The 26,825-nt window shown below is 41.3% G+C and overlaps 1 protein-coding gene across 1 annotated transcript; it reads right to left on the minus strand.

Moving 5' to 3' along the window:
- Positions 1-328: 328 nt before the first annotated feature.
- On the minus strand, positions 329-26,625 carry LOC121895691 (inactive dipeptidyl peptidase 10). The gene is given in 26 exon segments (XM_042409102.1): positions 329-1,824; positions 1,913-1,985; positions 2,345-2,403; positions 2,513-2,612; positions 2,718-2,772; positions 2,854-3,048; positions 3,189-3,255; positions 3,746-3,844; positions 4,156-4,203; positions 4,295-4,413; positions 5,887-5,934; positions 6,736-6,827; positions 7,508-7,612; positions 7,694-7,735; positions 8,142-8,265; positions 8,441-8,538; positions 10,248-10,402; positions 10,524-10,644; positions 11,152-11,233; positions 11,816-11,868; positions 17,215-17,286; positions 19,230-19,324; positions 19,499-19,594; positions 20,489-20,603; positions 26,483-26,565; positions 26,568-26,625. Coding segments are annotated over 26 exon segments (2,454 nt in total). The 5' UTR covers positions 26,608-26,625; the 3' UTR covers positions 329-1,606.
- Positions 26,626-26,825: the final 200 nt, after the last annotated feature.

Genomic DNA, 26,825 nt, shown 5'->3' on the forward strand with positions numbered 1-26,825 from the left:
GAGGGACATTACAATGGAGACGAAGTGACCTGATTTTCTGAATTTAATGATGGTCTAATCTCTGATGATTATCAGTATTGGCAGACACTTTAAATGAATATCAGCGGCCGCTGATCTTTGTAGCCCTTTAGAGTAATAATTGCAGATAATATTTGCTGTGAATGCCAGAGCTGTACTTTTCAGGGATCAAAGTTGGTTAGCACATGATACTTTTTTTTAAATTATCCTCCCAAATGGCTCAGTTTAGAATATAGCCATGAAGGTTAATGAAACCAAAGTACATTTTTGCTGTAAAACCATAAGTTCAATCTTTATTGTCAAGGATTGTTGGAAAAAAAGGAGTAGCCTGTTGTTTAGAGTCAAGGGCATTCATTTCCAAAACATCTGCATGCAGCTCACCATTATGGTTTGGTTGATAGTTTTATGGTCAGGCCTTTGTGGACTGTAAAGCAATTGCTCAACAGTTTGTCCAGTGAAATTTAATTCTGCAATATACAGTACAAGAAATGATTCAAATGCAGAGATGTATCAAAACAGAAACATACCGTTCTTACATATACAGTTGATAAACAGACCTACGTACATAGACAGAAATTTATGCTTGTTTGTTGTTGCAGTCATTCTTGAATCGGAGCTTGTGGTGTAAATAATCTCAGTTGCATAATCATTCTTAATCACAGTAATGCAAGTAACGCTAATAAAACACGTGGATAAAGTCCACAAAATGTTTTTGGCACATTTAGAATCTAACTAGCTTCATCTAACTTTATCTAAGCTGGGAACACACTGTACAAAATACCTGTAATAATTTACAATGACATCTTGAAGATTGTGGAGATTATGTACTGGCTTGTGACCAGTAGGGCTGGCCTGTGACCAGTAGGGCTGGTTGTGATGGACAGCTTTATCTTAAAGTTTAGGATTCAAATCTCTTACATCAGAGTTGTCCCAGTTGCTTGATTTGTATGACTGGAATCTGCACAAATCTGAATGTGATAGTCTGAGCTGGTTTATTCAGAAACCTGTAAGGAACTTCAGTCATTTTATGCAGCCATTAAAAGTGTAACACTGATGCTGAGTCTTCTCGAAGCATCAACAAGGATTATTTACAGTACAAGTCAAAGGGTTTGGCCACACCTTCTCATTCAAGTGGATGGGAAGGTGTGTCCAAACTGGTTTTGACTGGTACTGTAAGTCTTCTAGTGTGTTCCCAGCTGTTGGCAGATTTTGCACTTTTAACCCTGATGGGTGAGATTTAGACCTGCAAAACACAGAAAATGCAATGTAAACTACTCCACATCATGCAGCCATTACGACATGCATGTCTAAACTTTGTAAACTTTTGGCAGAATCAGTAGCCTACTAAAACACATCATCTCATGTGAATTTTGTAAACAAACAGGGCCTCAAAACATACAGTATAACAGCAGAAATAATTGTGTGCAACAAGGTATACAGTACATCAAATTTTCCAGAAGTTGTAGGAGGTGATCTGATGTGTTTGGTCCCCACTCCTGTGCTCTTGTGCCTGGTAATCTGACCCAAGGTAAGATGGCATACAGTCTGAAAAGAGTCCTTCCAGAAGAAGGGAAGGGGAACTCTGGGCTCAGTCATCTTCCTCCTCTTCGTCATCTACGGGATCTAAGAGGACGCTGTGCTTCAAGCAGCTTTGGAGGTAGTTCACCACTGTCCGCTGGAAGTGCTGGATGCTGCGCGGCTCTCTCAGGACGTGGCCCTCGTCGGGGTACAGCTGCAGCGAGTAGTTGGCTTCCACCTTCACCAGTCGGCTCAGGAGCTCAGCGCTGTGCTGGAAGTGTACCCTCGCTTTGGCACAAAGATACACAAACATATAAACTGGAGTAGGAAAACTCAAAATATATAAAAGTTAATATAAAATTGAATGAACTCTTACCATCTGCAGTTCCATGTAATATAAGGAAGTTCTCATCTTTCAGCTTGTTAACCTCCTCCAGCAAAGAGGCAGTCTGAAAAGATATCATCGCAATATAAGTGGTTTATGAGATAACACTACCTGGCTAAAAGTAATGCAGTCTATTACAACATTCCTGAAATAAATCTCACCGTCATAAAGGCTTTAATGTTTTTGTTGTTTTAGTGAACTTTATGGTTATTTTGGAGGCTGTTGTGGTGCAGTTGAATTGTATTGTGTTATACTGAGAGATGTTTATATTATTAAATCTACCCTCATTAATATAAATGGGGTGGACAAAATATTAGACAACAAAAATTGAATATTATACTCATTGTGAAGATAATGTTTTAGGTAATAAACTTGCAAGATAGTGTATATCCACAGTTCAGAGCATTGGTTTCAGAGCCTCACCGAGTAAACGTGTTCCTCCTTTGCTGGAAGGCCTAGATATCTCTCTGAGAAGGCAGCACCTGAAAACAGTGGAATAACTTTTACTTTAGTACATGAACTGTTTCAGAGTTTTATCACTATTTCCATGACCTCATTGTACAAATAGTCAATGACATGATCTCAACTCACTATAAAGCCTAAAGTCAGTTATCGGCGCCACAGCGGCGGTGCATTGGAAGAGCTTATCTGTTGCAGCTAACATCTTGAGAGTCAAGTAACCACCAAATGCCTGTAGATAGAAATAGAAAAGTGCTAAAAAACACAAAGCATGCTACAGCTTTGTAGAAAGAGTTATTTGGAATATTGAGTTGCCAAATTTAGAAAATACTGTAACCTTGCCATAGAGGGCCATCCGACGATCATCGATATAAGGCAGCTGCATCAACAACCTGTGGGAACATCATAAAAGCCTGTTAGTTTCACATACTCTGACATGTCTGTCTGTCATGTTGTTGCATAACTGTACTGACTCTACAACATCCAGATGATCTTTGACTTTAAGTGAGCCAAGCTTGCGTGGATCCACAGCGGTGGTCTTCTGCCCACGGCCCACCCCACTCCTGCCGTCCACCCAGGCCAAGGCCACATTGTGCGTGCTGGAGAGGACATGAGGCCAGTCGAGGGCAAATTCCTCCGTCACCGACTGACTGCCGGGAAGGCCGTCTCTGAGTGACAAGACGAACAAGATCAGCTAGTATGGTGACAGGTGTTCGGCTCGGAGGAGTAAAGGAAGGGCTAAAGGATCATAGGTTGCAAAACAGGTGACACAAAATAGCTCGTAGCGTACTTGTTCAATGACACTTACACAATGATGAGGAGAGGGTGCAGGTTGGCCTCGTAACCCTGAGGTAGAGATAATTTCAGGTGCAGATCTGAGGAGAGCAAACGGGTTGAACAAGGTCATATGTCTGTTTACATATCAGGATAACTACAAGAATTTCGGGCCTCATCTGAGCCTCTAAAAAAAGACAATCTTAATTTGAACAAAACGTGAACAAATATACACAGTTGTTCTCTGAAGGAACACTTGGCGCTGGTGCTGGAGGGTGGGCATGACTCACACTAATTATCTAATCACCAAATAGAAGAAATTACCGCTTTGGTTGGTATTTAATTATATTTGTCCCTTCCAGGCTGAGATACTAGCAGCCAGAGCTCAATTGTCACTGCTGAATTTAGTCCGACCGCTTAATTGCTCGAGAAAGGCAATAAATGGTTTATGTGACTGCTTTGTGGTTGTATTTGTGTAACCAATATCTAGTATATCTAACCACAACCCTCTTGTTTAGAGAGCAGACTGGTTATTTAATAAGGTGAGAGTCAAAACAAAAAAAAATATAGCCAATGTTTTTCTTGCTGTACCATGGTTGTCAGCTGGAAGTGTCCTGAACAGAGTCTCAGGGAGGCTCTTGTCCTCCAGGGCCTTAGACAGAGCGTCGTTATCCTCCAAGACAACGTATCCTACAAGAGATAAAACACCAGTGTGTCATATTTTTTATCCTGAACATTAAGATAGACACAGAAACCCATGAGGTTGTGGCTCAAATCTAGATTATGTCTGCAGAAATGTCTCTAACTGAGAGCCACGGACAGAGGGCAGTGTTCACAAACATGACATTAATGAATCTCTATTCCGGTCTGCTTGAATATAACGCCCTCTACAGGCTGTCATGTGAAGCTGCTGACAGCCTATGTGTATGTGTGTGTGTGTTTTTGTGTCTGTGTATGTGTGTAATTGCATCATTAGTCAGACAAGCAGATGTAACACTCACTGGAGGGGTCCTTTGTACTGTGAAGTGTCACTTTAGGGATTCCCGGGCCTGGGGAGTTTTTCAAATGACAACATTATAAAACCAACTGTCAGAGCTGTGTGAAGCTTTCACATCCCATGTAAGTGTATGTCTCATTTACCTAAGCAGTAGAGGATAAAGTGGGTTTGATTGGGGCTGAATTCAGCTTTAAAGAAGCGACACCCATCTATGAGGTTACAGGAGATGCACTGGCGCTGAAACACTCCATCAAGGTCCACACTTGGAAATAAGAGAGGAGGGTTATTGACAACACTTAAGAGGAACTGGATAGTCTAAAGCGGTTTGATTTGCTCCGGGAGAGGGGCGATTGATTGCTAAGATATTAAGCAAAAGTGTCAGTGTCTAGAGACAAACTAGTCAGGCAGCTGACTTTTCGGGAACAAATGGGGTTCAGTAAGGTAAGACATAAAAGCCGTTACACTGATTGCCCTGTTGGGCGGTGCCCAGTCTCTAGATGTCCCTCTACACACCGCTGCTTATAGATTTCATACTGGATTAATCACACAGGCAGTTTCAACAAGACAACTTCCCTCCTCCATAATACTGATCTGTCTCCTGAAGCCCAAAGCTATGTAAGCCAATAAAACATATGAAACTTGGGAGGTTGATGAGATTACAGACAAGTGTGTTTATCACAGACAGGTAGGACCATAAGTGTCAGTGACTCGGGCCTCAGCAGCACAGAGGATCTTCCTTGTCATCTGAGTGGGTTTTTTTCTGTTATAAATGCGTGAATTCAGCTGTTGGCCTTTTGAAAAGACATTCAAGGACCCCAGACGATGACGAATAATGACTTCACCATTTGACGCCACCAGAACATCTAAGTTTTCACTTATCCTTTGAAACATCTACAAGATGGACTGACAACAAAGTTTCTCTGCAGTAACCCTGTACTATAAATTGACCACTAATCGATTACATCAACTAATCATATATGCAAATCATATTCAGTTTAGATTCAAATTGTGCAATAAACATGTACAAATTGTTGTAAATGACTGTACATGCTGGACAAAAATGTGTATATATCTACATGCATATACTGTACGTAACCCAGTGTATGCACCTAATGTAACGTATTACATCACCCATATTATTTGCACTGCTGTACAAAGTTTACAGTGACAGTTTGACCGTATAGACATTGCATGTATGTTGTTGTCCATTTTCTTCTTTTTCACCTACTTGCCTGTACATAACAGCTATATGTTTATACTGCTTATCTCTGTCAGCCTGCTGTACTTGTTTAGCTGCATGTCTTCTGTATGTATGTATCTTTCAGTACATTGTATCTGAGCACACTGAGAGAGTTTCCACTAGAAACTGGAATCAAATTTTTTTGGGTTCAAACATATTTGGCCAATAAAGCTGACTCTGATCACCTCAGGGTGAATCGTAATAACTTTCGTGATCCGTTCACTTTCTCTCCAGAGCCACATTCAGGTCATTTAAAAAAAAAAAAACAGGTTTATGACCAAACACTTTCAAAATGAATGGCATCCCCATAGTCCTCAGTTTTACTGAATAAAAGGGGAGTCTGTTTTAAAATTTAAAACTCAACAAATAAGAACACATAAGTCTCAACAAGGCATTGTATCTTACGATAATGACAGTATTGAATCTGTTTATAGTGTTGTATAGAATCAGTATTAGGTCAAAGTTAGAGCATTTCCCACAGGAACATGTGCTTACCTGTAGAGGTGTCTGCTTTGTCTGGATTCTTCTGTGCTCAGGAAATAACTGTTGATGAGAAAAATGAACCTCAGACACAGCAAGTTAATTAACACTATTTGAAAACTGCTGATCACCTTTGGGTGTCTTTACTTCATCATAATTATCCAGGTTATCAATTATTCATGACAGGAATCTATCTGCATATATTTACATATTTCAATGTGTTGATGAAGTCAGCGTATCCCATTTAATTTCTAAAGCACCGCTAGAGATGTTGGATTAAATTATTTGAACAGTGGATATACATCAGTGTACATTATGCTGACCACTTCTTTGTTAATGTAAAAAGAGTATTGCAGAGGAGAATGACTTGTTTGTGATGTCTGGGACTGAAGACAACTGGAAAGATCTTCGACTGACTATGTTTACTTCTCCGTGACGTTCACACTGCAGTTAATGTGTTCATGAGGGGTTTCTGTCCCCAGTAGGATAAAGACAGATTTCAGCAATAATGTGTTCTGGTCAAATGCAAGTAATCCTTTGTCCCCTTCAAATGCCGCAAGAAAACACATTTCTTTTGCCAGTTTCACCAAGATCAATGCTATACACTATACTGTACTGTCTTAAATGATGTGTACCATTCCCAGAATCCAACCAAATGAAGAAGTTTGCTCCCCAGCAGTTGACGCATCTAGACTTTGCTCTAAGCTTACAGCAAGAAATGATTATTTTAATGATGGTGGTTGCTATTCCGCTCTCCCTTCTTGTCACTTGTACATTCATAGTAAGGAGCTGTGAGCTGACGAAGGCGTGAGGCGATATAAAGGATGATTCAACCCCGTTCCACACACTGTGGCTCTCACGTACATCTTTCCAGCCTTCTCGTCTAGGGCGCAGAGCAGGGTGACGTCCCAGATCCCTGATGTCAAGAAGCGAGGAGGGACAGAAGGGATGGCAGGCTGCGTTACAGAGAAATACAGAGATGAATGTAGGAGCAGGCACATATACAGAATAAAAATAGGTGCAGCGATACAGCGAGTGCCTGTCACAAGATGGGAAAGATAGGTTCATAAACCGAATGAAGACACTGATGGCTACAGAGAGAGTTCAGAGAAGTACTTTTTAATTATTGTTTATTTTGACATTGGGAGTGAATTCTGGGCCTAAAGGTGTGGGACTCAAACAACTTAATACTTCAATGAGAAAGAAAAAAGGGAGCAGATGTAATTTCCTCCTTCATTGCTTATGTTTCTAAAAAAAAAAAAAGCATCATTAAACTTTCTTAATTTGCCCTGTGGGGGATGAGTTATTTAATTGAAATGAACTGAATTCCTTCGAAAAGGGAAAGGGCAAACGACCATGAAAGTATTAACGAGAGAAATAACTCCTAAGATAAAATGGCGTTTCAGTAATTGTTTGCATAATTAGGGAGAAAATAAATGCAAACAAATTGCTTCGATAGTGAGGGAGAAGGAGGAGGAGGAGGAGGAGGAGGAGGAAGGCATTGGCTCTGTGCTGCGGAGATCTGTAATCACACTCTGTTTAATGTGACCTCCTACTGAAATGTTAACGACCAGTTTTGTCAGAAATTATTCGAGGATGACAGGAGGGAGTAAAAGTTAACTACCCTCGAACTGACCTGGGCTGACAGACCGGCGATGTGGTGAAACTCTCCACGAGCGCCCTGTTTTGCTGGCAGGATCGTATAAAACACAGAGCCGTCTGCAGAAAACAACGGCACGTCCTGTTGAGCCAGAGGAAAATATTGAGTCGAGAGAAATAAAGCAGACAATAAATAATGATAAATAACATAAGCAATGCGTACCTGCCGCTGGTTTTGCATTATGTCCATGGCCATTTTGTGTTTCTGTGGATTTAAAATCACACAATATAGATAAATGTCTTAGTCACACTATTTAAAACACACTCACATGAACATCTAAGGCTGATATTAACAGCATTGCATAAACAAAGCTTATTATGTTTATTAATTATTAAATATGGCATTAATAGGTAATTGGCAATGGGTAAACTGAAATCTGTGTGGGTTTACAGAAAGGGAACAAGAAATAAAATACTGCAGTACATCACTGAAAATTCTTCTCATGCAGCAAATGACCTTAAATATTAATCCTGCCAGCAGAGATTTGAGAGCTTAAGGAAATCAATCCTAACTCCCAACACTGTGTAAAAGAAGTGAAATTCTATTAAAGCTGTACATTGCAGCCAAGGCGCTTCGGATTACTAATGTGGAACGACTGATGACCGCTCACCTCTGAGCATGCCCCTGTGGTGGCCTCACACACGCAGAGCACTGATTGGTTCTGGGCACGATTCAGCCAACGAACCGCAAGGCGGGTGCTGCTGATCCAAGTCACCATGGAGATGTAGCTGTCTCTGAAGAGTTGATGCAGAAAATAATAAACGAGGATTGGAAAGTGGTGCAAAGGAAAAAAGAAGCAGTGATGAGGAGGAGAGGAACCTGGACCTACAGTATGTAATCATTTATGACAGGCAGTTCCTAAGGTCCTAAAGGTTTATTCGGTCTTTTATTCACAAAGATGTGCACTACCTGGTCCTGAGGGAGTCAGGAGGCATCATCTCCAGAGTGTGAGCTGGACCATACAGATTCACCACAAACAGACTGACTGATGGGATACTTGAGCCGGCCTGTGAGCACAAGTAAAAGAAAAAAAAAAAATCAATATGCTCATGATCAAATGAACTCATGAATAATGTTATGTGTAAGTTTTGTAAATCTTATTAGACATGCTAGCAGTGTGGGCCTAGGGATGGCAATGTGGGTCGGTTTGTTCTTCCACTGCTTTGATCCAGACTGAAATATCTTAACAACTATTAGATGAATTGGCACAAAATTTGGTACAGACATACATGGATCCCAAACGACGAATCCCAATGATCCCCTTTCTTTTCCACTCAATAAATATGAAATGGATTTCCATGAAATTAGGCTCAAACAAATACCTGTAAAACCAATGTCATCCCCATCAGCCTCAACTGTACTTTATGGTAATACTTTCTGTAGTGCTAATTGGGAAATGCTACCATGCTAACACGCTAAACTAAGATGGTGACATTATATTTGTTAAACATCACCATGTTAGTATTGTGTGCATGTTAGCATGCTGGTATTAGCATGCAGCACTGCTGTGCCTCCTCAGTGCATCCTCACACAGTCACTAGCATGGCTGTGGAGACTTAAAGGAGAGATTCACAATTTTTCAAGTCTGTCTTAAAACAACAGTCAGGTGCCTATTACAACGCTGAAAGATTTTTTGCTTGCTGTAATCATTCCTCGTGTTCATACTAGCCATTAAAGGGTGATTAAAAGTGTATCTGAAGCTAATATGAAGCTTCAGCAGGGCGAGTTAAGAAAATTAAGTGGATATCTTTTCAATACAAGATTCCCTCTTGGTGTTTCCCTGGACAGCTACAATCCTTATACCTCAGCTCAACAGGAGTTGAGAAGATTGAGAAGAGAAGAAGGAATTTAGTAAAAAAAAAAAAAAAAAGACAGTAACTTTGAAATATATCCACTTGATTTGACTAATCTGGATGGCTGAAGCAGTTTTGCATGGAAGGGGGACTGTGGATTTTGTACCCCATCCCATGCATTGAAAGCTCATTAGGAATGTGATGGTCAGTATTAACAGGAGGAAGGATTACAGCGAGCACCACCTGTTTCAGTGTTCATTTGGGCACCTCACTATTGTTTTAAGACAGACTTGAAAAATTGTGATCCTTAAAGCTGCATCCCAAATCCATACAGCATGCACTCCCTCCATTTCCTTTGTGCATTGCAATGTGGGAGAATAGTGTGAATCAACAGCACACCCACAAATCCACTGTATTTAGTATCCATTCTGTCTGTTTTGATTATATTTGATATTTTCAGTGTAAACACACTAAATTCTAAATACCTGCTCAGAATCAGTGAGTGTGTTTACATGCGCACCATTATCCTGGTTATGATCAGGTTTTTGGAGTATTCCTGTTATGTGTTGCACTTCTTATCCAGGTTTTAGAAACCTTATTGTGATTTTGAGAAACCTGGATATGCTACTTAGAGTACTCCAATAGAAACCAGGATACTTTGTCACATAAACACCTCATCCAGGTTTCTCCATATTCTCTGTGGGTAGAGAAATGAGTGGCTGAGATTTTGCAGAATAAAGACACAACTGGACACAGATGATTAAAAACCTGCAACTGTTACAGATAACCAGGTTTCTCATGTTTCATGTTAATGCCATATCCAGAATGCGATCAAAACCAGGATAATTGTGTGCATGTAAACGCACTGAATAAGTAGTATAGAATTGTGACACAGCATTAGTTTTATTTGAACTAGTTTTCACCTTGGGGTAGGGGAAGAACACATTGGAGGGGTAGAGACCACCTAAGAAGTGGGGTATTTCCATCACAGGTGTGGCAGAGTTGTTGATGGTGAGGTACGCCAGCCGGGCTCCGTCCATAGACCACCAGTGGGCAACATATGTCAAGAGAACCTCCTCTGTTTTAAAAGATAGAAAACGTTTTTAAACTCAAAGCATACACCTGTGTTTCATGACTATTCCTGTCAACTTGGTTTGGCTGATTTTTCAACTCTTTCATGAATCTGGACTAAATCCTACCCTCATAAGTCCAGTCAGAGAGCCCGTTCACCACATTCTGCTCCTGGTCAGTAGATGTGAGACGCAGGGGTTTGCTGGTCACACTCGGCTTGTAATAGATATCTCCGTCAAACACATAAACCTGGAACGAGCAGCACAGACAGACAGTGCCAATCCATTATCAAAGACAGTTTGGTTGCAGCCTCCATCGATGGCTGCATGAATCGAGCGTCGGACGCCATCCAAGAATGAATGAATCATTGGCCCACACACATGGGTGAGAGCCAATACATCTTTACTTGCCAGTTAATATGCTGCAGATGAGCACCGACATAGCAGCAGACGCCAATTACGATACAGGGAAAGTAGATGAATTTTATTATCAGTGTAAAACAAACCCATTATAGCAAAGCGGTCTCTGCAATAACCTCCCAGCTGGAGTTCATCTCATAATCACAAAGACACAGTATCATTGATGTTATCATTATGAAAATGATGTCAAAAGGAGGCTCCATTCATAGACAGACTACAGTATTATAGACTGCAGGGGTTGAGAGAATCTTTTTTTTAAATCATTTTGACAGGTTAGTAGATGCAGGCAACAAACAAAAATAGATTGATCAGGTGAATGAGGAAGTGCCTGGCTTACCAGCTGGTTCCCCTGTGGCCCCCAGGAGGCATATTGTAGCACTGCCTTCTCCATATCTGGTGGGTTAAGCTCCATCAGATCCCTGGAACACACACACAGCTCAGACATAAGCCCTCCATTAGGAGACAACTGTCCTGTTTAAAGCCCTCTGAGGTCCATCCATGCCCTTGAGCTTTGCTCGAGAGAGAGAGACTGCACTGTGAGGACAAGAGAGCAAGATGCAGAGAGGGAAAACCAAACAGAGAACAGGGTTGATTCATGCAAGAGTGCAACATTTCTTTTCCCATATTTCTAGCTGCACTTTTTCTTCCAAGGCATACTCAGGCAATGATCAATTTTGTAGCTCTCTCCTGAAATCCTTTGCAGAACCATTCCTCAGAAGTTCCAGGGATCATCCACATAGCTACCACAGAGTTTCATCACTGATTTAATGCTGTATATGAATCTCAAGCAGTGAAATCTGAAGTACAGTACAAACCTCATGTTGGGAAATGGAACCTGGAAGGATCACTGACGAATGAATGCATGTCTGACAGAAACACGAGGCTCTGATTGGATGAGACACACTTGAACGAAGTACTTTTTTTCAATCCTCAGGTCTGCTTGCATTGGTAACGCTCATGCCCAGTGCAGCCCATGCATTAGCATTCATGATTCCACCTACCCATTAGCCACATTGTAGATAGCATAGGAGGCTGTGAAGGACTGAGAGAACACCTGAAAGAGGTAGAGGATATCATGCATACAGGTGTGCCACACTTAAGATGACAACACACACATTTTAGTGCTCACACATGCTCATACGTACACATGTATAAATAAGGTTAAATGAAAATGAAACAGAGGTTATGAAGGACACTGCTGAGGCCAATCTTTAACATGAGCAATAAGCAACAGGAAGCTGTGTTTGCATTTTCTAGGTTCTTCTACAATCACTGCAAAGCACTGCATCAAGTGGCTTATTGCTTTTATAAAATGGCAGCAACACATGATAAAGCTACAAAATTAGAAAGAAAAATGTTCAACACACCTTAAATAATTTAGTTGATAATAGTTATATATATAATAATTTAGAATTTTTTCTTTTATCTAAAAAAAACAGCCTCTTACTGTAATTATCTGTGGTCATTTTTAGCACATTAAGGGTTTCAATATTGCTTTGATTGTTACTGAAATTACCAGACTTGATTTATATCAGTTATTAAACCACTGGTAACAATTTCATCCATATTACATCATTACTGAGATCATATCTGAATAATAAAAATTTGTATCACTTGGACCCTTAAGACTTAGTAAAAGAGACAACGAGACATGAGATTGGAAAGGAAAGTATAGAAAGTAAGACAGACATTCTTATTAAATAGCATCATTACAGCTAATATCCTTCCCACTGAGATCTATTGTGGCTGACAAGTCTGTCTCAACCCTGACAAAAGCATCAGCAGCTCGATGAATAATTAAATTAACACGCCGAAGAAGACTAAGGACCAGAATCAATGACTGTGTGTGTGTGTGTATGTGTGTATGTGTTAACCGCAATTGATCAAAGCATTACCTGATGAATTCTATGTAATATATTGATTTCTACCATTCTTTTTTTTTTTTTTTTACAAACAAAGGGTTGGAAGCAGGCTATTTGCCCACTGGCCTCTGAAAGCCTGAGCCTCCTAGAAAAGCAGTCCCTAAAGAAATTAAATGTCACATCCTCTATACAGCACACTTAGCAGTGAAATTGGATTTCTTTCCGTGTTGTTTGTCTGTTGTTGGAAAATGCATGGGTGGAGTGACGCAGGGTTAAAGCTGCAGGGATAAAAGAGGGGAAATAAATTCTAAAGCTATCTAAATGAAATTGAAATCTGATTGCGGTGAGCATGAGGGGAAGGCAGTGTACAGGGAAACAGCTGCGTTACAACAAAATATAACAGCAAGAACAGGAAGAGGAAGGGATGGATTGACCAAACACTGAAGGGAAAAGTGAGGGAAGGTGATAGAGAGAAAGAAACAAAGACAGGAAGGAAGGAAAGGATGCAGAGAGGGGAGCGGCACTGGCTGACAGCCAGAGTTGACAGTATTTTGAGTTTTAGAGAGAGCAGGGCTCTCACTCTTCGAGACCAAAGGGGGCAGCATTGCCATGAGCACCATGTTCAATCAGCTGTTTATGATTTGTTAAGGAACGCAGTGATTCTGATCGTGATTTAACATCATGAAGCCGGCGGCACAGACCGTACGTTATTGTGTGTCGGTGTGATAAACAGTCAGAGAGCGGCAGAGTGAATTCTAATGTAGCTGCCAGTAGTATGTCATAAATCCTCCAGATCGCTCTGCTTGTCATCCCCTTTCACTATCCGCCTGTTCTCCAATCCATGCCGCCAAAACCGGGGGTGGGGGGCACAACACACAGATTAAACACTCAGAAAATAGCGTGGGATAACATGACAATAGGAATTATGTGCGCTCGCTGTTCATTGATTACAGTTCAGCGTTTAATACTATAGTTCCTCCCACCACCAGACTGGTCACCAAGCTCAGGGACCTGGGGTTGAGCTCCTCACTCTGGGGTTCAGAGCTTCCTGACTGACAGACCACAGGTGGTGACGGTTGGAACCTGCACCTCCAATATCTGAATCCTCAACACTGGCAGCCCCCAAGGCTGTGTCCTGAGTCCTCTGCTCTACTCTGTTTACACCTATGATTGCATAGCTCCACCATCATTGTGAGATTCATGAATGGATGTGGTGGTAGGCCTGATCTCAAACAACAACGAGACAGCCTATCTGGACGATGTGGAGGTGCTGTCATCATGGTGTAAGGACAACTTGGACCTGAATGTCTCCAAGACCAAGGAGATGGTGGTAGACTTCAGGAGGGAGAAGCAGGGGATCCATTTCACACCACTCAGGATCTACAGGACTCCGGTGGAGAAAGTGACCACCTGCAGGTACCTTGGAGTTCACATCTCTGAGGACCTGACATGGTCTACACACATCACCACCCTAGTGAAAAAGGCAAGGCAAGGCTTGTATCACCTCAGGCAGCTGAGGAAATCCAAGATTTCCACAGTGCTCCAGAAATCCTTGTACACCGCAACAGTAGGGTCTGTACTCTCTGGAAGCATCACTGCCTGGTACGGTAATTACAGCTCTCAGAATAGTAAAGCCTTTCACAGAGTGATCCGGTGTGTCGAACGCATCACCAGGACAGCACTTCCCTGCCTCCAGGACATCTACACCAGGCAGTGCAGGTCTGGGGCAAACTGGATCATTAAGGAGATTCACCACCCCAGTCACAAACTATTTCAGTAGTTACCCTCTGGCAAGCCTCTCCCCTCCCTAATGGCCAAGACTGCGGTTGAGAAGGAGCTTTTCCCCCCAGGCCATACAGTCCATAAACACTTAAAACCTACACAACACACATCTGCACGTATTTTGCACTCTGTATTTTTTTGCAGCTCAGCACCTTCATCACCTTACCACTTTGCGTTTTGCCCATTGTCCCCTTCACACTGTAGATTGTTTATAACTTGCCATATTTCTTTCTTATTTTATTTTTACCTTATTTTTATTATGTAAATATAGATTCTGGGATAATCTGTTATTTTCTACTGTATATAGCTTTATATTATCATTATTATAGTCCTTTACTTTTCCCTGTGTGTAGCTTTATATTTTTTAATTGATTTTTTTATATGGCTATATAGCTTTACATTTGCTATTTGCACAATTGCTATTTACATGGTTTGTTATTTGCACAGTTGTTGGAATTTTATTTCACTGCTGTTGTACATGTGCAACTATGCATGTGACAAATAAATCTCTTGAATCTCGAATGACAAAAGAAAACACAGTGATTAAAACACCCTTTGCATGAGCGCAGCTATTGGGATCAAGTGTGCGCTGCAAGACAGACAATACAGAGATAGCAGTATCTTTCCTTCTCAACATTGTTCCTGCCTTACAAGCATTTCTTAGCAGCTCCACAATGCGCTGCCTTTGATACCAGCACCCATCAGCGTTTGCTGCAGAGTGCAGACACGACTCTCTTGGCATTTTATTTGTCCCTAAACTGCACTGTCTTGGCAGGCACCAGTCAGTTCAACTGAGCTCATCAATCCCAAAAACCTCCATCTCCTCTAAACTATCCGGCCATCGCTCTTTTAAAAATATGTATGTCTTCTCTTTCTCCTTCTCCCCTCTCTCATGCACACACACATAAACCTGCTGAATTTACACAGGCTTTGAGAAAAGACATTTTCTTGTAGGGAATCTGCTTTCTGTTGTCCCTATATGGTCAAATCCCTAAGTCACTTCTATGTATAACCCCTTATCAAAATCCATTTATTTTCACCCACCAGGCACAAAACCCTCCCTAAAGCCTCCAGAGCTAATACAAAATCCAGAGAAGCCTTTTAACTTTACCCACAGCCTGCTCATCCATTTCTCTCCAATGCAGTACTCGTCTTATAGCATCTCTGTTATTCTTTGATAGCCATTCTGATTGATTTTAACTGGGCAGTGTATTTGGGAAAATTGTACATATCCCATTTTTCTCCCCCTCCTCCATTGCATGTGGCTTTCCCTGCTGCTCTCCCTGTTTTTCTCTCTGGTTCTCTGCCACTCTCAGCAGCTCCTCTTCCGAACAGCAAAGCTGGTGCCTGGTGCAAACTGCTTCAGTCAGCACAAATCCCCCCAGAGATAGACAGAATAAAGTGAGTGAGGGCGATGAAGATGAAGCAGGAGAGAGAAGGAGGGAGCTAGAAAGAAGGGGAGAATGGAGGAATAGCCCCCACGCATAAAATGACAACCATGCTCACACATATACACATTTCTAAATATTCACATGATTCAAGGTGGCATTCCCACTGTCGCTGATTTCTTTGAGTGTGCGTACATACTGAGCATACAAATGAGAATAGACAATGCCTGCAGATATCAAAGGAAGTATGCTAATGAAATGGCATAAATCTACCATAGCAACCCATAAACTGGGCAAAGAGCTGAGCCCTTTCTCTACTGAGATAACTGAAAACTGATGGAACGTATGTTAAACACTCAATAATTCAGTTAGAATGGATGCACTGTGTGTGTGACGAATGCCGTAACACAGCAACAGGCTCATTCCCCCCACACACAGAAAATATGACACACAGTGATTAGAGCAGAAGCAGATCTTTAGAGGAAACCCAGAGAGGGAGAAGGGACTGAACGAATGAGAGTACGAGAGAGCCAAACAACAGTAAAATCTGTTTTCAGATTTTTAATAAAAATGCGAGGGAAATGTGCTGAGGGCTCTATTTCCTTCTAATTCTGTTTTCTTCCCTCAGCGATTACTAGCACATTACACAACTTGCCTGCCCTTTGAGGAAAGAGTCAACTATTTATTAATGGTGCGGGTATTTACAGAGTGTGACGGCTGGTGGGGGGGGGGGGGGGGGTGGAGGAATGGGGCTATATGGTGCTAAAGTAAAGTGAAAGATTTGTGTTTTGTGTCTAACCCTGGCACTTATCTGAAACCACCTGCAGTTGTGATTCTCGCCAGCTTCTCATTAAAATTCCCCACCGAACTACTGGGGCGATTTCATTACCGCAACTCCAACTTTACCTCCTCTCCTTGATCTCCCCTCCCCCGCCTTTCCACCATCCAATTCACGCTGATCACTCACTCAAAGCTTTCCTCAACCCCCTGCACCTTCCTCCATCAGCCAGTTTAAATATTCAACTCCCCATATGTTATCCCAGTCATTTGGCGGGCTGCGTTTTGGAGCTAAGGACTACTGCAGCAAAAGAATCAGCACACTTACACACAAACACACACCCCTTCTCCTCAACCTCCTCCTTCATGTTCACACTCCTTCTCTCTGTTGTTTCTGAGGGGCCCTGATTAAGATGCATGTCACCGTTGTTTCACAGTCACTAGTGGCCTGCTAGACATGCAGCGGTTTGTCATGAATAACAGCTTGTCTTTGATATTAGTGGATAATTTATGGATCTGAATGTTCCCTGAAGGTAAAAATCTTGATGGTGCTTTTTGGAATAGTCAACTTGGCATAAAGAGAAAACTTACCAGTCTAATGTTATATGACAAGAGGACAAACCTCTTGTCTGCAGACACCTGGAATTTAGTAGTGGTCAGGTCCTGTAGGAAAAAAGAGCAAAATTAGATAATCAGAACTTTCATTTGCTCTCTTGTGGGGGAAGTGGGTCAGGATATCTGGTATCGCACTTGAAGGGTTTTATTCCTATTAATCTAATCATAACTTCTTTCTATCCATTGCTGATTAAGTATCAGATTGTGCTGCTCTCACCTGAGGAGTTCCCCAAGGGTCAATCTTGGGTCCACTGTTTTTCTCCCTTAACAGGCTTATCTGTCAGTTTAACTGTGTCTCTTATCATTGCTATGCTGATTCAGGCATGGAATAAGTAGCATCACTGGCTTCATCTATTTGTTAAAGTGATGGTTTTTTTTCATGTTCCCTACGGCTTTATTCAGACAAGAGTTGCTGAAACCTTAATAAATGACTGTTGTGAACATGGGAGTGAGGAATGATCACCCCCACTTCTCACAGTGAATTCTCTCTGGCATCAGTTTCATCATTTAACTTGCTGCCTTTATAATATGTTTTATAATATCCAACAGTGTACAAACAGTCTAGGCTATCTCATTTTAATTAATTTCCCGACATGATCAGGGTAGCAAAATATGGATCCTACGTCATTCCAGATAGTTTACTGCTGCATCCATGTGAAAAAAATGAAGAAAATGAGTGCTGAATCAGACCGACGGAGTTATGGACACATAGAGCAGCCTATTTGAAGATTGCACAACAGTAGGCTATGTGGAACTTGAGCTAATAAGGTAAACACCTTACTTATTTAATTTCCATGTAGGTGCTGAATAGGCTACAACTCTAGACTACCCCCTTCCACGCATCATACAACTATGTCAGCAATTTTTTATTTTTTTTAAACAATGTGTCTAGATATGTAGGCGGTGTCAAAAACGTGTTTGTCTCAATAAATGTGATTAAAAATTACACATTTACACCTATTTGTTCTCTCGATTATGACTCTCATATGATAATTTTCTTCAAAATATGATAATATTAAACCTCTGGTACAACACTTTAACATCTGGCAACGCTTCAAACTAAGCCCCTTCTTGTCTTTCCACCAGCTTAAATGCATCATCTATTGTTTCATCTCCTCATGTTTTGACTATTATAATGAATTGTAAACTTGTTGAAACCATGAGGCTGTAGCATGATTACAATCACTTCAAAATTCTGCTGCAGGATTACTATCTAAAACTCCCTAATTTTCCCATATTAACCCCTGATGGCTTGACTACACTGGCTCTCTTTAATATTCAGGACAGAATTCAAAATCCTTCTCATTTATTAATGCTTCCTTGCCCTAATTTGTTCTTATTCTTTAACATTTTTTGCTTGTCTTTGATTTAAATATTCATTCAGATGAATTTTATTATCTTTTTTGTGACTGTAAAGCATGTTGAAACCCTGGTTTTAAAAAGTGCTATATACAAAAAGTTTTGTTTGTGCACTGTGAATCTTAATCTCATATTTTGACACTATATTTAGCTAAAATTGCCTCAGCTATTCATTTATGTAGGGAAATCCAACAGCTGGCGTTCATACAAGCAAATATCTTTTTCTGGAACTAACAAGAGCAGCAGAGATGACACACCATATCACAACACCACGTAGAGACTTCTTCTCAACCTGACAACACAACCCTGCTTTAAGCTCCACAGTGATGACCCATATAAGTCTGTCAGTGTCGTGCAGAGGCGGTGTTCAAAATGATGCCCTTGCTTGGAAAATTCTCTTTGAAGGGGCTCACAGAAAAGCCAGATTGGGGGAGAAATGAGCTGATATTGTCAGCCAAATCTTTTTTTGTCTCAACTGTGGAACATGAACCAGTGGGGCTCTAAAGCCACTCTCTCTCAATCTGGGAGCACCTCTCTATTGGCCAGTTAATTTGTCCAGCTGTCCGTGGATATGAGCCAATCAATACTGAAATCTGTCCTCTGTCCTCATAAGCTGTATGGCTACAACTCACCAGGGAGCTGTTGTCCAACAGGGTAGTGGTGAGATTGCTGTTGAGGCTGAATGACAGGACGTGTCCCTCTCTGGTGCGGAGAGCCACTTCGTGTTCTGACAGGGTTAAGACAGTTCAGGGAAGAGGGTCCTGTGTTATTAGAGTGATGACAGAAATCCACAGAGGCAGCAACAATTGCTTTTTTTGTGCAAACTAGTGGCTCAGTTTCACACTAGATAACTAAAGTGGTTATAAGCTGTCAAGAGCACTTTGTCAGTCAGGAGTCTTACCATTCAACCATGCCACACTGGGGTCATGAACTTTGAAATCTTCACTCTCCAGATCCTCCATGGTGAGATGGGAACGGAGTAACATGTGAGATTCATCTTCAAAAGTAAACAGGCAGAGTTAGTTATCTCATCAGAAAGTCTCTCCTGTTTACAGAAAAGTGAATTCTAAGCATGTCTGCAGCCTGGCTTACATCCTGGCTTTCTGCATAAGTCTTGGATTCAGTTTTTGCATTTTCAATGTCACTATTGATATGTTTATGCATTACGCCTTCCTCTAGTCTCCACATTACAACGTAAAGGATGTGACTGGTGATTTTCTATATTTTTATTCTCAGAGTGCAGAGCCAAACCGGCAATTAAAAACATGTCAATGAGCCTCAACGTTGCACTGGGTGACATGTTTTCAGTTGGGAAGGGCATATATGTTTGTTTAGAAATGGTTCAAAAGACATCAGATCAGATTTTCAGTCTCCGGAGAGAAGTTCTGTGTAAGGCCACTGAGCATAAGCAGGAAGGTGGTTCTGTTTACAGAGCTTTGCTAGCTTGTTGTGCTACATATCACAATCTTGACTCTGTACGACATTGTAAATTCCTCAAAGAACTTTAGTACACAGTCAAAATGCACAGTGCCTTACACGGAGCCACTCTCTGGTGACTGAAAACATGATCGATAGTCTTTTGAAACTTTTCTAAACAAACTCATGCGCCCAAAACTCTTCATCATGAAGGAACATGTCTCATAGTGTTTTTGATTTGTTTTTGGATCATAAAGGAGGTCTATGGCATGGAGGAATACAATATATCAGGCTTTGGATACACACACAATATTTATAAGTAGATCAGTCCATTGTTTGGTTCGGCTCTGCACATGAGATTTGTTGACAATAAGAAAAATGTAGAAAAAAATTGCAAGCCCTATCCTTTAACTCTGCTACTCTTCCCCTCATCTCTTCACACCCTTTTTGTCATGTCTTTTTTCAACATTCTTACCAGGCGTGAGGACGATGACGGAGAGAATAACCAAAGACATGACAGCCAGGATCACCACCATGGCGATTCCTATGCCCTTCCAGTTCCGCGGAGGACCATCTGAACTCCCCAGGTCCTGACATGAAAAAAACACACACACACACCCACACAAACACAGTGATGAATGCAAGCACAGCCGAGGAGGGGGAGGACATTAGTGCTGCTTCATTTCCACAGTCTCACAGAAATTTCTCCCCGACAGGCATATCAGTACAGTGAGCCTCGGGGGGATTGAGACCAGTCTTCAGCTTCACAGAGATCTCGCTGAATTACACAAATTTTCCATATGAGAACTGCATTAAATTGTCGCATATGAAAAATTAGACTATAATTGTGGTAGCAATTTTGGCCACACCATAATTTCTCCTCACTATCGCTTCATTTCACCTGCTACATGACTGATGGGGCATGTGGTATGGTTAAAATATGGGGGGGGGGAGGTTGGTGGCAGAGTTGTCGTGAAATGTGTGGTGTCTTAAAATATAGTGTGCTTTCAAGAAAAAGCTACTTCATCTGCAAAGAGGTACTTCAGAACATCAGGATTTATTCAACAGCATTGGATGAAGTTGTTAATGAGGCAATAAAATAAGATGGGACTGTATAACTATACGGTGAGTTATGAATAAAGCTACCAAGAGAGCAAAACTTAGAAAAAAAACCAACAAAACAAAAAGTTTAGACTCAAGTCCTTGTGTACCCTCTATATGCGATCAGGGGGAACTGATGGATTGAGCCGGCATAAGTATCGGTCACAATTAAACACAATTGCATACCGTTCCCAGGCTGCGCTCCACTCCCTCATAATGAGAGGCTGGTGCTGCTGGAGCCACATGCCTGCTGGAGTGTGAGAGTTCAATCACAGAGCAGCCATAAAACTCAGCCTTCCTGATGGCTGGCCACCCCTTTAGCTTAACCCTCACAGCCTTGCCTGTCCCGATCACCTTCCTCCAGGCCATGGGGAGGCGGGCAGTGGAAGGAGGGCATCTAAGCGGTTCACTGGTCGACAGATTGCTACTCCTCCGTGCTCCCTGGGTGACACCAGTTTCCCCTGAATCTGTGATATCGGCCACACTTGCCTTAATACCCCCACCTGCACTTCCTCTTCACACACACAAACATACATCTCTTTATCTTCCTTGAACATCTGGCACTTGGTGTATTAAAGTGCTAAAAAAACTGATAGTGTACTTACATAACTCGAGTCAAAATGTCTTAAAACCCATTTCAGAGTAGTCCAACATGATGAATTCTGCAAGAAGATTAAAGATTGTTGCGGTTGAACCTGAATCAGTGGGATTTCTTTACTCCCTTTATGGCTCCATATGGCATCTAATTCATTATAGCGTAAAATCCTTGATGCACATTTTTAATCACAGAATTCATTTCAGGAGCTTTCACCTCACTGTAAGGAATCAGGTTTACTTTATTCTGAGATGAATGGAAGACATATGAGGTCTGCTTTATCTCGACCGGTTGCCAGCGTAGGACTCCTGCCAAGGTCTCATCTTTAATAGATCTCCTTGGGTGCAGTATAATAACATGTTCAAATTAAAAACCACTACCAGTTGCACCTGAAGGGATAACTTTTAAGTGATATTTGAACCCTCGGTGTAGGCCAGAGCTAGGTGATTGATGTCCAAGGCTCTGTATCTACTAGCCTTTCTAACACTGTTTTTATCTTATTCTCTTGCCCTCGCGGCACGCAATCTCTCAGTGAACCATCATTATCCTTCCATCAGAAATGAAACCTACAGTAGTCTACGGGGGCTTTGGGAGTATACAGTCAATACTGAATCATACTGCAACTTCAGCACTTTCTGTATGACTGAATTTTAACATAGCAAACTGGGCCTATACTGTATAAAACTGCATGAATAGCAATGGTTTTGTATCATGGTTACATATCATTTAAACATATAATGAATTATATAGTGATTCCAAGATCTCATAGTAGAAAATGTCGCTTTAAATTAAATTTCTCCACTTGACTGATTCCATCACATTGTGTTTTCATTTCCAAGTCCTCTCTCTAATTACTCTGTGCAACGTGAGAGCTGAAACATCCTCCTAATGTAATGCACAGCTCCTATCATTCCCTTGAGCCCAGACATTAGAGCACACTTCCAATTAAGGTTGTATAGTTGTTAAGACAGACAGGGAGTATCACACATTTGGGTGAACGAGGAGTTTTGTCACACTTGCAAATGGGGTACCGACACGCTGAGCAGAATTCCAGAGTGAACACTGGCAAAGCTGATAGTGACGACTGGCTGCTGGTCACAATGTACGAGGAAATCTAATAAAGTACAAACTGCTGGCACAGGTGAACAGATGATGAGCTGGGCCGGGTGACAGACCAGACTTCAGTCAGTACCCTGATGGACAAGCAAATACATCTCAGAGCAGGTTTTCTGCTGATCAAAAATGAATCACACGTAGACCTTCCTCAGTGAGCCATCTATTTTATTCAGCTGGCGTGATCCCGTGGGCGTCAGAGTGGAAGCCAAGATGAGGTGTCAGTCAAACACCTAAGAGTGCTAGAATGCAAATCAAAGGTCCTTATGTTTATGGATAACTCTCCTGAAGGAATCCCCTTGAGATGGCTTTTTGGCCGACCATGCAGAACTGCATTAGAGAAAAGAGAGCTTTTACTTTTGCCAGCAGAGCTTGGGGATTTTCACTCAACCAAATAAGAGAATCGATAAGTTGTACAGTTGCACAAGGTCCAGAGGGAAACAATTAATAGAGGGGATATAGCCGTAAAGCAGACTTTTAGATAGGCGAGCTCTGTTAAGCACTGTTTCTTGCAAAGTGTGACATATCCATGTGGAATACCTAGACCTATTCTGACCTTTCCACCGTTTCAACTTAAAAATCATACCTGTCGGATTGGAGCCGTTTATTAAACTGTGCACAAACAGATTCCAGCTAACTGGCGCCTTTTTCTCAGAGCGCTGCAAACAAAATCAAACAATTCCAATTGTATTGATTGAGAATGCAGCCTCAAAGAGCAAACCACGCCAAACACATTTACTCAATCTGCACAGCATGTACCACAACTAGGTTGCAGAATCCAGGCGGTGCTAAGAATTCATAAATTAGGCTCAGGAGACCTCCTTAACTCCATCTTCTGTGTCTTTGAGGCGCACAGAATCCAACAATAAATCACATGCAGAGGAATGAGGGAACGAATGTGGGCTGTTTGTGGATACCGGCTGTGGATTTACATACCTCTAAACCCCAATTTAACATCAGGCAATGATATTTATTACATACATGACATTGGCAGAGGCATCAAAGATATAACCGCCACCATAAAAAGGGGTGGGGGGTGGGGGGTGGGGGGTCTATTGGCAGACACATACAACCCTCAATATAGCCTACATGCACCTGATTTTAATGATTCATTGTAATTGCTCACAAGGGAAAGCTGTAGATTAGCAAGTAACCCACGTATGTATTACCTTGTCAATATCTCTCACTGCCTCATTTAGAATGAAGGTCATCATTAGAGCAAGCTGTAACTTTAGCCAGTTTGGAATAAATGGTAACCAACCCGCTGAAGTAATGAGACACTACAGCTTGATATTGATTCCTATCCAGGCTATATTTCATCACATCCAGAGTAATATCTGTGCTGCTACTCACTGCGCCACCGTTTCTCCCTTTCTGGTGTTTTTTATCTTTAAAAAAAAAAAAAAAGTAGTAGTAGTAGGTGGTATAGACACCATATGGGACTAACTGGGCAGATTTTTTTTGGCCTCGAGGCTATTGCCTGACAATGCAGCACAAGCCTTAGTGAAATAAAAGACCTGCCGCTTTAGCCTCTACTGCTGCAAGGCTGCCCTACTGTCTTATTCTTTTCATGCTCCCCATCATGCATAAGAATATTACTATACAAAAGGGTCCTGTATAGCTTTTCCTCAGCATGTCCGGCCACTCATAGCGGCTGTGCTCCTGCCTTAGGAAACAAGCAGTGACAGTAAAACACATGCGGGAGAGCTGCGTATGACATGATGTACAGTTATAGTAGAATATGAGACAGAATATGTATTGCAGGTGGCTGAGACTCTATAGAAATACTCTATCAGCAAATGATATGATCAAGATTTACAGTCTATGTATTTACTATGAGATATTGTCACATTATCAGTGTCAAGAATGAAAACATATTTGCCTTAAAAAAAAAAAAAAGTAATTAAATCACTGTGATTTTCTCCTTTAGATTAACTGAACCAGAACAAAAAGTATTATGTTTTTCTAGCACAAAATTGTGACATTGCTTTTTTAGTTGGATGTGGTAATGTGTGATATCATTAGACATTTATAAGGTCTCCGCAATGCACTTTGCACCCACTGTATCACAATGTGTCTAATATTACAACACACAAACATAAGTAGCACCCAGAGATATCCCCTTAACCGTTGCATTTACTCTGCAGAGACACATGTGAGACACTGTAACCCAAAATGAACAAAACCTGGTTTAGCTCATTAATCGCTTCACTGTGTAAAGCATATTGATTGGGGGCTGTGACATGAGATGTTGCGACATTTGTAGGTAATGGATTGTCTGTACGCCCCGCAGCCCTGTGTGTGGCCCCCTCGGGGAGACAACAATGCTGCAGGATTATCACACAGACGCTTCAGGCGTGTTTCACCAAGATTTCATCGCATTAGCATGTGAGTAACAGAACTAATGGTCGGTGTGTCACTTCACGTCAAACATCACTGTGCTCAGCATCATATTACATACCAATTAAACATAATTAAACTAATAATTTTTTACTACTCCTATCTACTCTCTCACACAACACTTTCTCCACCAGGGCAACTGTGTACTAATGATCTCATGATTGAAACTCTTTCCCAAGAGGGGTGACAGTTTGATTAGATTTGTTAATTAGTCAACTTGGCAAGCTTTTGCACTGTGCACTGCACTGTGCAGAAACAGAAGCACCACAGTAAGATTTCTGGACATTGACTGATAATACAGAATAAGAAACTTTTATACAAAGAAGGAAATAAAGCATATTTGTTATGCAGAGATATTAGTCATGCAATGAAATCTTAGTGTAATGATTACTCAGATACAAACATTTAACACTATCAAACATTTAACTGATATTTTAAAGAATTCTATACACTTTAAGCCAATAAAAAGCCTTATGAATTATGTAAAATCCAATGAATGAAATCCGAACAATGAATCTCTGTAATGTGTGAAATTCACTGTGTGTTCACAAGTTCTGACATACAAACAAAGATGAACTGCCTTATAAATAAACCAGAGAAAGTCTCAAAGTCACATTGGAGCTGACATGTATGTTACAATTGAATAGCAGAGCTGCATTAAATAATAATTTACAGATCATTAAAAGATATTTGACTAAATGCAGTAGTAAATGCATAGTATGTGATCAGAAAATAGAAGATGTTGGATTATAGTCTTCAATGACAATACACCTACACAGCAGAGGGATAATCAATCATGCAGGCTGTAGTTTTGAGACCCTGTGCAGGTCCAAGCTGTAGGGGGAAAAGTCTGCTGGGACTTATGTCTGAATATTTGAAAAATGAGCATGTTACTGATGCAGATATTATGCTATAAAAAGTCTGCATGGGACAGAGAGACAACAGAGTAAGCAGGACTGGACGTCGAGTTACTACAGCAGTCTGCACCGCAGTGCACAGAGTGAGACGGATATTGATGTGGGAAAAACTCTGAATGTGCGAAAAGGCTAAAATACTAATCGATGGTTATTGCATGCATGCATAGTGACCATACACGAGGAATTCCCCACTGCACACCAGAGGATCTCCCTTCTTCACACACACACACGCACACACACACTGCGCGCACACACTCACACATCTGAGGAATCTGAGGAAGTGAGGATAAAACAATAATAATATTATTGATAATAATAATAATAATAACGAACACACACATACCAGCTCCGTGGTCATGTTTTGTTGAGTTGTGGCAATCATTGTAATCCGCAACAAGCTCCGCTGCCTCTGTAGCCTCAAAACCCGCCGAGCAGCTGCACTGTTGTCTTGCGGAGCTTTTTCTGCATGCCCCGCTTCTTTCAAGTTTGTCCTCACTGGGTTAGTGGTCTCTCTCTCTCTCTCTCTCTCTCTCTCTCTCTCTCTCTCTCTCTCTCTCTCTCTCTCACTCTCTTCGTTAATTCGCCCTCTTCCAATCTCCTTATAGGCTATTGATTGGCTCAGAAATTAATCATGACAGTGTGATGGTATAGGCTACCGTGCGACTTCAGCTGCCTCAGCATTCCTA

Source organism: Thunnus maccoyii, chromosome 4 (genome assembly GCF_910596095.1).
Source record: "Thunnus maccoyii chromosome 4, fThuMac1.1, whole genome shotgun sequence".
Taxonomy (NCBI): Eukaryota; Metazoa; Chordata; class Actinopteri; order Scombriformes; family Scombridae; genus Thunnus; species Thunnus maccoyii.